Consider the following 12,006-nt stretch of genomic DNA (forward strand, 5'->3'; position numbering starts at 1 on the left):
TCCCTGGGGCCCAGGCCAGCAGCCGGGCTGCCTCGCTGCTGTGCATCCTGAGCCGCGAGCGTGAGCGCCGGCCTCCCGTGGTCACTGGAGCCGGGCCCAGGCTGCCTCTGCCTCTGCCTCGGCCTCGGCCTCGTCTCGGGAGTTTACGTCCCAGCACTCCAGGAAACACTGTTCGTCAGGACATTAAACTGGCCCCACTTTCTCAGCAGTTCGTTTGAAGTTGTTTGGGCCTGACCGGGAGTCAGGTTAGATAAATACGCTCTTGTTCGCAAGTGCACTGGAGCATTTTAACAGGATGGAGCATTTGTGAGCAAGAGGTGACGTGGTGGGTTTTGGAGACTGATAAAAGCCTCTTAAACTTGACCATTGTATTTTATAAATGACCCCTGGGAACAGTCTACACCAGACTTCAGTGCTATGGGATGTTTTGTTCTCTTCCGGCTCCTTTATGCTAAGTTAAGTAAGGTAGCGGGTGACAGTGGGTCACGGCACGCGTGTAGGCATAGTTATGGCAACAAGGTGTGGGGTCCGTGTTCTGCTCAACCTCTCCACGGCCGGGTCTGTCTCTGTAGCCAGGGAGCAGGGCAAGCGAGAAACAGAGTCAGACTTCCGAGATGGAAATGGACGTACTTTAGGGCCATAAGCTTGGCGTGAAATGATTTCACGGGGTGTGAGACGTTACTTGAAAACCCCCACTAGAAAGGGAGAGCAGTAGGGTCTGAGTGTGTGAGTGTGTCGGGGAGTCCGTGTGACGCCTGAGTCCGGGGCCGAGGTCCCGAGGGAGATGTCTGAGAAGTGCTCCTTCTCTGCTGTGGTCATCACTTGCACGGCCGAGACAGCCGTTGCCCCCGGGCTCCGCGGTCTCAGACCCACGTATGTCCCGCAGACCAGGCCCTCCCGTCTGCGAGGAGTCCCTCTGCCTGCTGCCTGGCCACCAGCCACTTTGTCCCAGTCTGCATGAGACAGGATGTGCAGACATAAATTGGAAAGTAATTAAGTTTATTGGTGTGAACCTCACCTTTTACATTAGGAAATAGATTTTAACCTCTGCCTCAGTTTCCCATGAGAGAAGTTTGCTTCTCTTCCTTGAAGGAGAGCGTTGCCTGGGAGAGAGGTGCCCGGGCCCAGTCTCGGCCCCTGCTGAGGGCTGCTCCTGTGGCCTCTGTCGTGGGGCTCAGACCACAGACTCTGGTTGCAGCTGGATTGGCATTTGGCGTCGTGACTGACAGGCTCTCTGTCATTGGATCAGTTCTCCATTTCCGTGAGCCCATCTGTGTGTGTTATTGACGAGACTGTGGAGCAAGGGCTCTGAGTGGGGGTTGGATGGGGCTGCGTGGGGTCAGTCTCAGCTCCACACTGACTCACACTTACGGGCCGGGGCCGCTTCCTGTGCGTCTGGGCCTCAGTCAGACCATCTGTTCAGTGGGCACAGGAGTAGCAGCTGGCTCACAGATTGGTTGAAAGATTAAATGGACTCATGCCCAGGGTGCTGAACCAGTGTTCACACGCCGTGCTCTGCGGCGGTGACTGTCACTGGTGGTTGTCATCAGTACTCATCAGTCTCTGTGTAAGCAGCATGTTCACTGCTGGAAAATTAAGATGTAGGAGCAAAAGAAGCATCAATCAGGTCAGTTAGTGTTGACATTTCTGTGTGTGCATGTGTGTGTATTCCTCTTTTGTGTACACTGCTTGCTATTTTTCTATGATAGATCTTCTATTCAGTTATTGTGAATGAGGGCAGTGGTGTGGACGATCCCAATTACATGAGATCACTCATTTTAACCTGACCCTGGGAAACAAGCCTTTCCTTTGAGTAAGTGTTTCTGGGGTAGGTGAACCTAAACCATGTACCTCGGACTGCAGCTTTGCCTGAACACCAACTACTGTGAATGTTTGGCTGGACTCATTCCTGGGATTAGACTATTTCACAGTTATCGTGCATCTTCAGATTACTATATGTATTCTAACTACAGGTACATGGCAGGGTCTCTGTCTCTTCTGCTGTTTACTTATTTCCTCTTTTCCCTCAGTTTTCTTTGGGTCAGAATCTACGCAACGGCCTTTGCACCGAAACGTTGTTATTGGACAGTTGGTTCCATGGAGAGGACAGCTGTGTCCCTGCACGCACTGTCGGTGGAGGACAAGGACACCAGCTACTGGAAGAAGGAGTACATCGCCAGGCAGGTCGCCGTTGTGAAGGCGGCCGTGGCGCAGCTCCTCACGCCTGTCAACCCTTGCACGGGCCTCCGCGTGAAAACCAAGGAGGCCCTCAGGTATCACGTCTGTTCCAGCAGCAGGGGTCCCACTTCCTGGAGCACCATTGCATGCTGACATGGGCGTCCCCTTCGAGAGGAAGGCTGGCCCGAGTGCTGATGAGAGTGTGCGCAGGACCCGTGTGCACTCCGTGCTGAGAGGGGCCGTCTCCTGGGGTCTGCATGTGTCTGTGCTGCTCTCCAGCACGTCGTGTTTTCTTGTTCCAGATGAGTGGTGCGACCTGTGAGGGCGCTCGATGCTTTAGGGTTGTGACCTGTGAGATGTATGTGTGCGTTTCTTTTCTCAACGCGGTGGCGCACACCTGTACATCTGTGGCTTGCTTTTCCCCTCCAGATTGTCGGGTCTCAGCTGGGTCATTCTACTGAGGGAGAAAGGCGGGAAGGAGCACGTCCTGGAGCACGCTGACCTTTGCATGAATGACTCCTCGGTCATGGCTGTGTGGCATGGCAAGGACTGGCCACGGCTGGCTGCACTTGCCTCCTTCGATCTGTGTGGTGTGACGCCCATTTTTATGGACCGGTCCAAGTCCCCTGCCAAAAATGGGTAAGTGCTAATTCAGTGTAACTTTTGGGTGAGAACATCTTCTATGTAAATAGTGGTGGGCTGCATTTTGTAACTAAGGGATCACACCAGTGTTTGTAATTCAGGAATCACACCAGTGTGTTTGAATGGGGTTGCATCGTAAAGACCTCCCTTTCATCCTGGACCACTGTGGAGAGTGGGGCTCCCCACACATATGATTAGTCTGAGTTTAGGTTCCTCTTATCTTGGCTATGTATGATGGTGAGGGGATGTTACTCTAGTTCACAAAATTTCCTAGATGAGGCCCTGGCCGGTTGGCTCAGTGGTAGAGCGTCGACCTGGCGTGCAGGAGTCCCGGGTTCGATTCCCAGCCAGGGCACACAGGAGAAGCGCCCATCTGCTTCTCCACCCCTCCCCCCCTCCTTCCTCTCTGTCTCTCTCTTCCCCTCCCGCAGCCGAGGCTCTATTGGAGCAAAGATGGCCCGGGCGCTGGGGATGGCTCCTTGGCCTCTGCCCCAGGCACTAGAGTGGCTCTGGTTGCAACAGAGCGACACCCCGGAGGGGCAGAGCATTGCCCCCTGGTGGGCAGAGCATCGCCCCCTGGTGGGTGTGCCGGGTGGATCCCGGTCGGGCGCATGCGGGAGTCTGTTTGACTGTCTCTCCCCATTTCCAGCTTCAGAAAAATACAAAAAAAAAAAAAAATTTCCTAGATGAAGGGTGGCTGACCTGAAGATTTTAGTTTTAATTATTTTTTTTTTTAGGTGAGAGGTGAGGCGATAGGCAGACTCCCACATGTGCCCTGACTGGTATCCACCCGGTGAACCCCGTCTGGGACCGATGTTCAAGTACTGAGCTATTTTTAGTGCCCGATGCTCTCCAAGGGAGCTACCCTCAGTGCCCAGGGCCACTAGCTGCTGGAGGGGAAGAGAGAGAAGAGAGAAAGAGAGGGGGAGAGAAGCAGATAGTTGCTTCTCCTGTGTGCCCTGACCTTTGGGAACCAAACCGGGACGTCCATATGCTGGGCTGATGCTCTATCCACTGAGACATTGGTTAGGGCCAGTTTTACCTATTTTAACAGAAGGGTATATAAAGCTATTATGTTTTTCCTTCTTTAGTAAATGGTATAATAATCATCATTTAAACATTGGATCATCAACTCTTAATTATCAGTCATTTTTATGTGCTTTTCCAGATATGTGGCCTTGTGCAAACTGTTAGTGGTTCTGCACCTCCCTTTCTTCATCTATGGAGCAGGGTGAGGATGAGGGTGAAGTTGTATTTAGCATGTGTGGCAGTGACGCTCATGCGCTTTCATTGTCATATGCACATGTTGGATGCGTGTGTCTCACACAAGGTGCTCACTGAGTCCTCGCTCTCCGAGCCCGCCCTCTCTGCTTTCCCCTTTGAGGCTCCCGTGCTCACTGTTCTGACCCTTAGCCCTTCCTTCCTGAAGGCTGGGCTGTGGCACGTGTAGCACTCTGACCTTCTGTGCACGTGCCCATATCTTTGTGTAGCACTTATGGCCATGTGAGGTTCCTGGCTGCCTCCTGCGGGATTGTTCTCCCACCCTGGCTGCCTCCCCCACTGTCTCCGTGTCCTTTGTCATCGTGGGGGCATTGCCACGTCACTGCGCGCTGCGGTGCCCGGTTTTCCTCACACACACCCTTGCTGTGGAAGATGTTGGCATGGCTCTCATGTCAGCCTGCTGCTTCCACAGAGGGGCAGCATTCTTTCCTGGTTTCCCTGGATGCCGTCACAGTTTTGCGACTTCATACCTGGGACCTTGCTCTGGCTCCTGCCTGTGAGGCTGGCTCTCTGAGGCTGTGCCAGCGAGCACCGACCAGGCGCCCTGCTGTGGTGTGACTGTCGGCTTCCTAGTGCCAGAGACCAGGCGTGGTGGTGTTCTGAAAGCAACACCCTGATGCTCTGTCAGACACCATGCGAATCATCTCCCAGTTCTATTCCTGAGGCATCTCGTTCACTCCGTTCCTGCTCAGATGGAACCTTTATTTTGGTGAATCTCTGAGATTCCGTTCAACGACGCTGGACACCAGGTTTCTTTTATTTCTTTTAACAGAGACAGAGAGAGAGTCAGAGAGAGGGATAGACAGGGACAGACAGACAGGAACAGAGAGAGATGAGAAGCATCAATCGTCAGTTTTTTGTTGCGACACCTTAGTTGTTCATTGATTGCTTTCTCATATGTGCCTTCACCGTGGGCCTTCAGCAGACCGGGTAACCCCTTGCTCGAGCCAGCGACCTTGGACTCAAGCTGGTGAGCTTTGCTCAAACCAGATGAGCCCATGCTCAAGCTGGCGACCTCGGGGTCTCGAACCTGGATCCTCTGCATCCCAGTCCGACGCTCTATCCACTGCGCCACCGCCTGGTCAGGCAGGACACCAGGTTTCTAATGCAGCACTCCGGTCTCAGGCATGGAGATAGGTTTGGAGAACGAGCCCCACTCCTTTGCTCAGCACATCACAGAAGATCGGGATAAAGCTGTCCGCGCCAGTGAACGGTCAGGAAGGGCTGGTGTGGATGGACGGCCCTGGACAGTGCCGGCACAGCACGGTGCAGGAACGCCGGAGTTGGGGGAGCTCCTTACGGTCGGGAAGGGCTGGTGTGGATGGACGGCCCTGGACAGTGCCGGCACAGCACGGCGGCAGGAACGCCGGAGTTGGGGGAGCTCCTTACGGTCAGGAAGGGCTGGTGTGGATGGACGGCTCTGGACAGTGCCGGGCACAGCACGGCGGCAGGAACGCCGGAGTTGGGGGAGCTCCTTACGGTCAGGAAGGGCTGGTGTGGATGGACGGCCCTGGACAGTGCCGGCACAGCACGGTGCAGGAACGCCGGAGTTGGGGGAGCTCCTTACGGTCAGGAAGGGCTGGTGTGGATGGATGGCCCCCTTACGGTCAGGAAGGGCTGGTGTGGATGGACGGCCCTGGACAGTGCCGGGCACAGCACGGCGGCAGGAACGCCGGAGTTGGGGGAGCTCCTTACGGTCAGGAAGGGCTGGTGTGGATGGACGGCCCTGGACAGTGCCGGCACAGCACGGTGGCAGGAACGCCGGAGTTGGGGGAGCTCCTTTAATGGAATTCATCTGCGTTAAAACTCCGCGGACTCCCGCCAGCCTGCAGTAGCCCATGTTTGACACGTGCCACGTGTGTGTCAGGAGCCTGCGTTGTTGGAGAAGCACGTCCCGTCTGCAGCTGGGTGGCAGCCAAGGATTCACATGGTCACTTCCATCTGCAGCTTTTTTATTTCCTCTGCGGGAATTTCTTTCAGAACATGAAAGCCGTAATTACGTGATTTGCAACGTGAGTTTCCCTGTAATTTATACCTTCCGAGACAGACTCACTGAGTCGTCCCCTTTGCCTATGCTGTCCAAGCTGCCTGTGTGCTGGGGCTCCCCAGGTGTGTGAGGACGGGGCGGGGAGCAGACAGCAGCCTCGCCCCTGTCACAGGCTGGGGGGCCAGGGCGAGTGGGGACTTCCCTGCTCCCCACCCACCTCTCCTGACGCACATGGGTCTCAGCACAGCCTCTCTGAAAGCTGGAGGCGGTCAGCCCCTCTGCTCTGCACAGGGCCCTGTGGGGCTGACGCTGGGACACCTGTCCCCTGCTGGCCAAGTGCCGGAGGGGAAGGCCCAATGGCAGTGTGGCCACAGCTACTGGCAAGTCGGGTCTGATGCTGAGCTGTCAGTTGGCCGTTGAGATCTCCTGTCCACTGTGGTTTTCTGAGCTTCCTCCAGGTTCCTGGGAGTGACGGACGTCTGCGTCTCCCCTGGTGGTGCTGGCAGACTGCTTCCTCTCCCGATGTTAGTCTTATGATGAGTGCCAGAGCTGATCTGTGTTTTCTGACACGACTGTTTCCTCTTAGCACCGATTCTGACAGAGCTCACAGTGCGCCTCCTTCATGAAAACTATGATTTTGGTTTACGTTTATTTTCAAATGTTGCAGTTTTCACTACCCGAGTGATGTTGATAGTCACGTGAACAGATGCACTTCCTGTTGGGGCCCATGAGGCCAACTACTTTCTTATTGTTTAAAGCATTTCATCTTTGCTTGTGCATTACACTCACCAGGGATGCACACTGAGAGTCCCTCTTGACTGTGGCGGGCGCTAGTGTGAGGGGCACAGAGTGACGGGTACTTCCCTCCTCACCCCCAAGATTCTCCAGCTTCTGCCGGGGTGCTAAGCTTGCAGGAGGAGCCCCAGGGAGAGAAAGGCCAGAGGGTTGGGTCAGAAGTTTGGGTGTGGCCGTTTTGTCTTTAATGTGTAAAGTTTGTGTCCCTCATCCCTCAGCACACCACGTCCTAGCAGTGTGCACTGGATGGTCATGTGCTTCCCAGGTAGCATTAGACACAGGGACGAGAGCCATCATCTGCAGACGCGCGCGCTCACTTCTCTCTCCCCTCTCTTTGGCGCGCACGTGTGAAGACCTCGCTGGCATTCCCTGCTCGCCAAGTACAGCCTGAGTGACCTGACCGACTCCACCGCCATGGGCAGTGACAGACTCGTGCAGACCTTCCGCCTAAGCCCTGGCCTCCTGGTGGGGCTGTGGAAGGTAAGGCTGGGGGTTGGGGGACTGGGGGGCTGGGGGGGCAGCCTCCCTTTGACGCCACCCCACCCTACTTACCACACCAACTGCCGAGGGCCCAGTCTCCGGGCTTCTCACCGACTCTGCCCCGTTTGCCATCACACCAGCTACATTCTTGTAGCAGAACAACTCTCAGTTCCGCAGCGACTCCCTGCTGTTCTGCTCTCACAGGTGACAGACTCCGTTTACTGTCATGGGATGTCCCTGTGCCCTTGTGCCCTTTTGGCTGATCCCTGATTCTGTCCCTGCCAAGGTCCCTCTCTGTGTGCGTTGAACCCAGTTGCCTCGCAGGTGGCCCTGGCCCCGGGGATGTGGCGCTGGGTGTCCCTGCCTTTCAGGGAAAGGGGTAAGGACTTACCTCTCCCACCAGGTGAGGCTCCTTACACCAGGTTGGGCTGTTGACCAGCCCCTCCCCGGGCTTATTTCCTGGGCGGTCACTTCTGTGAGAAGCACAGAGTTGATGCCCGGTGTTCAGCACAGGCTCCTCTGTGGCCGTGGCCCGTGGATGTTTGAAGAGAGCCGTTCCCAACTTTGAATCAGAGAACGGTGGTGTGCGTCTGTGTACAACTCCCAGGACCGGGGTCCCCAGTGCCACCCTCTGGTGACCCTCTCTTCTCAGCCGGCCCAGGCCCTGGTGACCCCCCACCCTCCTGGGTGAAGGTGGCCAGTGGCCCAGGCCACCACCGGCCTGCCTCAAAGTCGTCCACCTCTGTCAGCTGTCTAGTTAGGAGGACTCTGACTGACCTGGCTGTCCTCTGGCCACTGGGTTACTGACACCAGGCATTGCTGGCTGTGAGTCGGGAGACGTGGGTGTCGGCTTCTCTATAGTCACACTGTCTGTGTCCCCCAGCCTGATGGACAAGAGCAGGGATGAAATCTAGTCATTCCCACTTGGGTTGCCCGGGAGGCCGGTACTCGAGAGAGTAGTGTCATGCCACAAACATTATGTGTCTGTGCAGTTAACCTTGTATCTGGGAAGCTCTTCCCAGAACTGTCTTTATCTTTGAAAAGAGTGTGAAACAACCCGGAACTAACCAGCTCTGTTTTCACAATTACTGTGCGACTCTGCAGCACTGTGCTGTGTCCCAGGTGCTGGATGGACCAGTCACCGCCTGCCCTGTGTGTGTGGGTGAGCGGGCCCTGCTGTCCCGTCTGACGGCCACGCTGTGTCAGCAGTAATGAGCCTCGGCCACAGGCCCGTCCCACTGTGAGAGATGGCGTGTCTGTGAGCTGAGTGTGCTGCGCCCTGCACGGCCACCTTGGGGGGAGTGAAGGCGTTCCAGCTGACCCGTGTTTTATCCTCACTCACTCTGCAGAGGACAGGGGAGCTGGCCTTCATCATGGCGAGTCTCCACTTCCATCAGCTGCTGGAGAGGAGTACGCTGGGCTCGGCTGCCGCGTACGTACCCCTGTGTGTGTCTGGGTTTCCTACGGTCAGTGTGAACAACTGCAAGCTGATAGCATCTCCGTACCCTGAGGACAGTACCCAGGGAATAGCTGCACCTTCGGACCCTGAGGACAGTACCCAGGGAATAGCTGCACCTTCGGACCCTGAGGACAGTACCCAGGGAATAGCTGCACCTTCGTGCCCTGAGGACAGTACCCAGGGAATAGCTGCACCTTCGGACCCTGGGGATAGCTGCATAGATTTGTCTGTAAGCGGTAGGCGGAGCCCACAGGCATAGTCACGTGGTGGTTGCTGCAGTGGTGGGATTATTCCTGTGCGCACATCTGCTCTCCTTGCTCTGGAGGAAGGACCCTGTGCCCCGTGGGAGGCTGTGTTGAGGGCAGGAAGGGGCCGGCGCGTCCAGGCCTCGTGTCCTGTGCACTGATGTGAGTGCCCGTGTCCTGGAAGGCATGCTGAATGCGCCACCAAGTCTGGCCTGCTGAGGGGTTTCTGCGTGGGCTGTCGGGATGTGCCTTTCAATGAATCTGAGGGTCTTCTGGTGGGGAATGTGCCCCCCTCACTGCAGAGGTCTTCCTCACTGAAATGTTACCTTGACAGCTGATACCTGTGGACCTTTGTTGCCTTAGGCGAGAAGGGTTTTCTTGTTGGAAAAAACTTGGCTCACCTGGCTTTGGGCCTTCTGCCCCAGTCCCTAGTGGGCCTTGGTCCCCGGTCCCTGACCTGCTCCTGTGGGGCCATCGGGTGCTGGACACTGTGCTGCTGAGGAGCAGAGTGGCCTCTGCGGACACGCGGTCTCGAGGGCCCTGGGCGGTGACTTCGTGCTCTGAGCGCCTGCTCCTTCGTGAAGAGCACTCGGTTCCAGCACTTTCTCTGTGGGGCTGACACACTGCTATACATGTTCTGTTCTGCGTTTCAGCCCCTACGAGCACCCTACTCACGCGCCCCTCCTGGACGACAGCCCTGAGTACGGACTACGTGGCTACCAGCTCCACCTCGACATGCACGGCGGTGGCGACGTCTACCTGTGCAGCACATTTCGCAATCTCTTCACCAACAGAGGTGACACCGAGTTCTTGTTTCAGTCTGAAATCAAGTGGTGAAAACGGGACCGATTTTATATCTGGGTTGAGAAACGCCCTCCTCCCTGACCACTCTATCTTCGGCACTCTGTCCTCCCAGACTCCTGTGTCCCTTGGGGCCTATGCAATCCCTCAGGCAGATCCAGTCCCTTTGACCCTGGCCCTGTCCCTGTCCCTCACTGTGTCTGTTCTCGACCTTCTGAGCATTCACCATCACTTCTCCACTGGTACTGTCCTGTCGTTGGCCCTCCACGCCCCCTCCTGAGTCCATTGAGACGTGCTTCCTGTCTCAGAACACAGTCCGTGTGGGAATGGGCCCCGTGCATGCTGACGGAGAATGCACGCTGTGCATGGAGCGTGGTGCCATCAGTGTTCTGGGTTGGGCCAGGCTGGGCGGGCCAGGGTGCTGAGTCCGCTGTGTCCTGGCTGGTGTTCTGCCGCTGGGTCTAGCAGTCACCGGGACAGGTGGTGGTGGGGGGGGGTATCGAAACCTCCAGCTTTCCCCGTGCTTGTTTCTCATTGGCATTCTCTCAGTTCCTGGCACATGGAATATGAAGCTCTGCTATTTTATTCATAAACGTGGAAGGCTGTTATGTCTTCTTGACCAGCGGGCCCCTTTGTCACTTATGAGGTGACCTCCTGGTAACAGTTTTTTCTCTGAGATCTGTTCCATCTGTTAAACACAGCGCTCCAGGTTTACGTGTATTCTGTTGTGTGCTGTGTGGTCTGCGTCCCATCCCTGCCCTATAAACCTGCTCGGGGCCCTGTGATCTGTGGCCACCCACCCCTGCTCTTCTGCTGTTTATCTGTTGAGGGAACTGAATCTGTTATCTGTCTGTACAATTTCTGTATTTTGGATGGTTGCTTCTAGTTATTAACGTATCCCTCTAGCTTGATCTGATTTGGGTATTTAGTTTCTTGGCAAGAATACTTCATATGTGGTAACCTGTGCTTCCTTTTTGAGAAAAAATTGAATGTATTGGGGTGACACTGGTATAGTAAACAAAAACTATACAGATTTCAGGTTCACAACTCTACAGCACATCTCTACACACTACTTTGTGTTCACACCCCAAGTCAGGTCTCTGTCCATCACCATTTGTCCCCCTGTACACACCCCACACCCCCCAGCAGTCACCACACTGGTGTCTGTGTCCATCACCATTTCTCCCCCTGTACACCCCACCCCCTGCAGTCACCACACTGGTGTCTGTGTCCATGAGGGTTTTCTTTTTTACCCCTTTTTTTGCTCAATTCCTCCACCCACCCTGCACTTCCTATTGAATTCATCAGAAGGATGTCGTATTTGCCTTTCTACATGTTAAGTGTGTTAACAGAGTGAAGCAGCGTGTGGCGTTGGTAAACGGGCTCCAGCCGTTGCTGTTCTGCCTGCTGGTTCCGGCCCGGCCTGGCTCGTGCTCATTTCATAGTTTCCCAGCTTGTCGTGGGGATGCTTTCTTAGAAGTGGGCCGGTGAGGTCAGGGGGTGAAGGCACGTACGTATGTTCCTGAGAGACACCAGCAGCTTCCGCTGACGAGGCCGGACCATTTTGTATTTCCAACCTAATGGGGATCTTGAGTTAATCGGATGCTTTATTCCTAACCAGGTTTGTTATGTGTTCTTACAAGTGAAGGTGCTTCTATTCCTTGACTAGTTGTTTTTTTAATTCACAAACAGCTGTTCGGTGTTACTAACTATGTCTTGGGCAACTACGGATGCTTTGTACGGTGTGCTCTCCTTGACCCTGGCCATGCAGTGAATTTTATTAATGTGTCTTCCAAGGTAAACATCCTACTACTCCTAAAGTGAGCGCCTCCTGTCAAGCGGGCACTGGTTCTTCAGCTACGGGCTTCTATTATTCGACAGCTAGTGTTTCCCACTCCCAGTCACGGAGCGAGGTCCTCAGGCACTGCTCACTCCCAGCCCTTCCCCTCTGCCTCTCTGTCCCGTCCTCTGTCCTTCATCCTGCGGGGTTTGGGTGTGGGGTTGGGCTGATCTGGGGGTGGGGGAGGCCTCTGGAACTTCTGAGGAGGGGCTTGCCCTCCCCTAGTGTGAAGCAACCTCCCCTAGTCTGCACACATCCTCACACTGAGCTGTGCCCTTAGTGATGGTGGAGGGGACGG

General features: G+C 55.4%; 1 protein-coding gene across 3 annotated transcripts in view; it reads left to right on the plus strand.

Annotated features, from left to right (window-relative positions):
• The window catches only part of FBXO15 (F-box protein 15), a 39,275-nt gene that overhangs the window by 8,908 nt on the left and 18,361 nt on the right, over nt 1–12,006 (plus strand). For 2 of the 3 annotated variants that reach the window (XM_066352354.1, XM_066352353.1), the window contains exons 4-9: nt 2,031–2,273; nt 2,608–2,817; nt 3,989–4,051; nt 7,237–7,363; nt 8,713–8,795; nt 9,721–9,863. In XM_066352354.1, coding sequence (XP_066208451.1) covers nt 2,031–2,273; nt 2,608–2,817; nt 3,989–4,051; nt 7,237–7,363; nt 8,713–8,795; nt 9,721–9,863 — 869 coding nt within the window. The remainder of the gene's footprint in view (nt 1–2,030; nt 2,274–2,607; nt 2,818–3,988; nt 4,052–7,236; nt 7,364–8,712; nt 8,796–9,720; nt 9,864–12,006) is intronic. The other variant, XM_066352355.1, reaches the window with a different exon arrangement.

This window comes from Saccopteryx leptura, chromosome 11 (genome assembly GCF_036850995.1).
Source record: "Saccopteryx leptura isolate mSacLep1 chromosome 11, mSacLep1_pri_phased_curated, whole genome shotgun sequence".
NCBI classification, from domain to species: domain Eukaryota; kingdom Metazoa; phylum Chordata; class Mammalia; order Chiroptera; family Emballonuridae; genus Saccopteryx; species Saccopteryx leptura.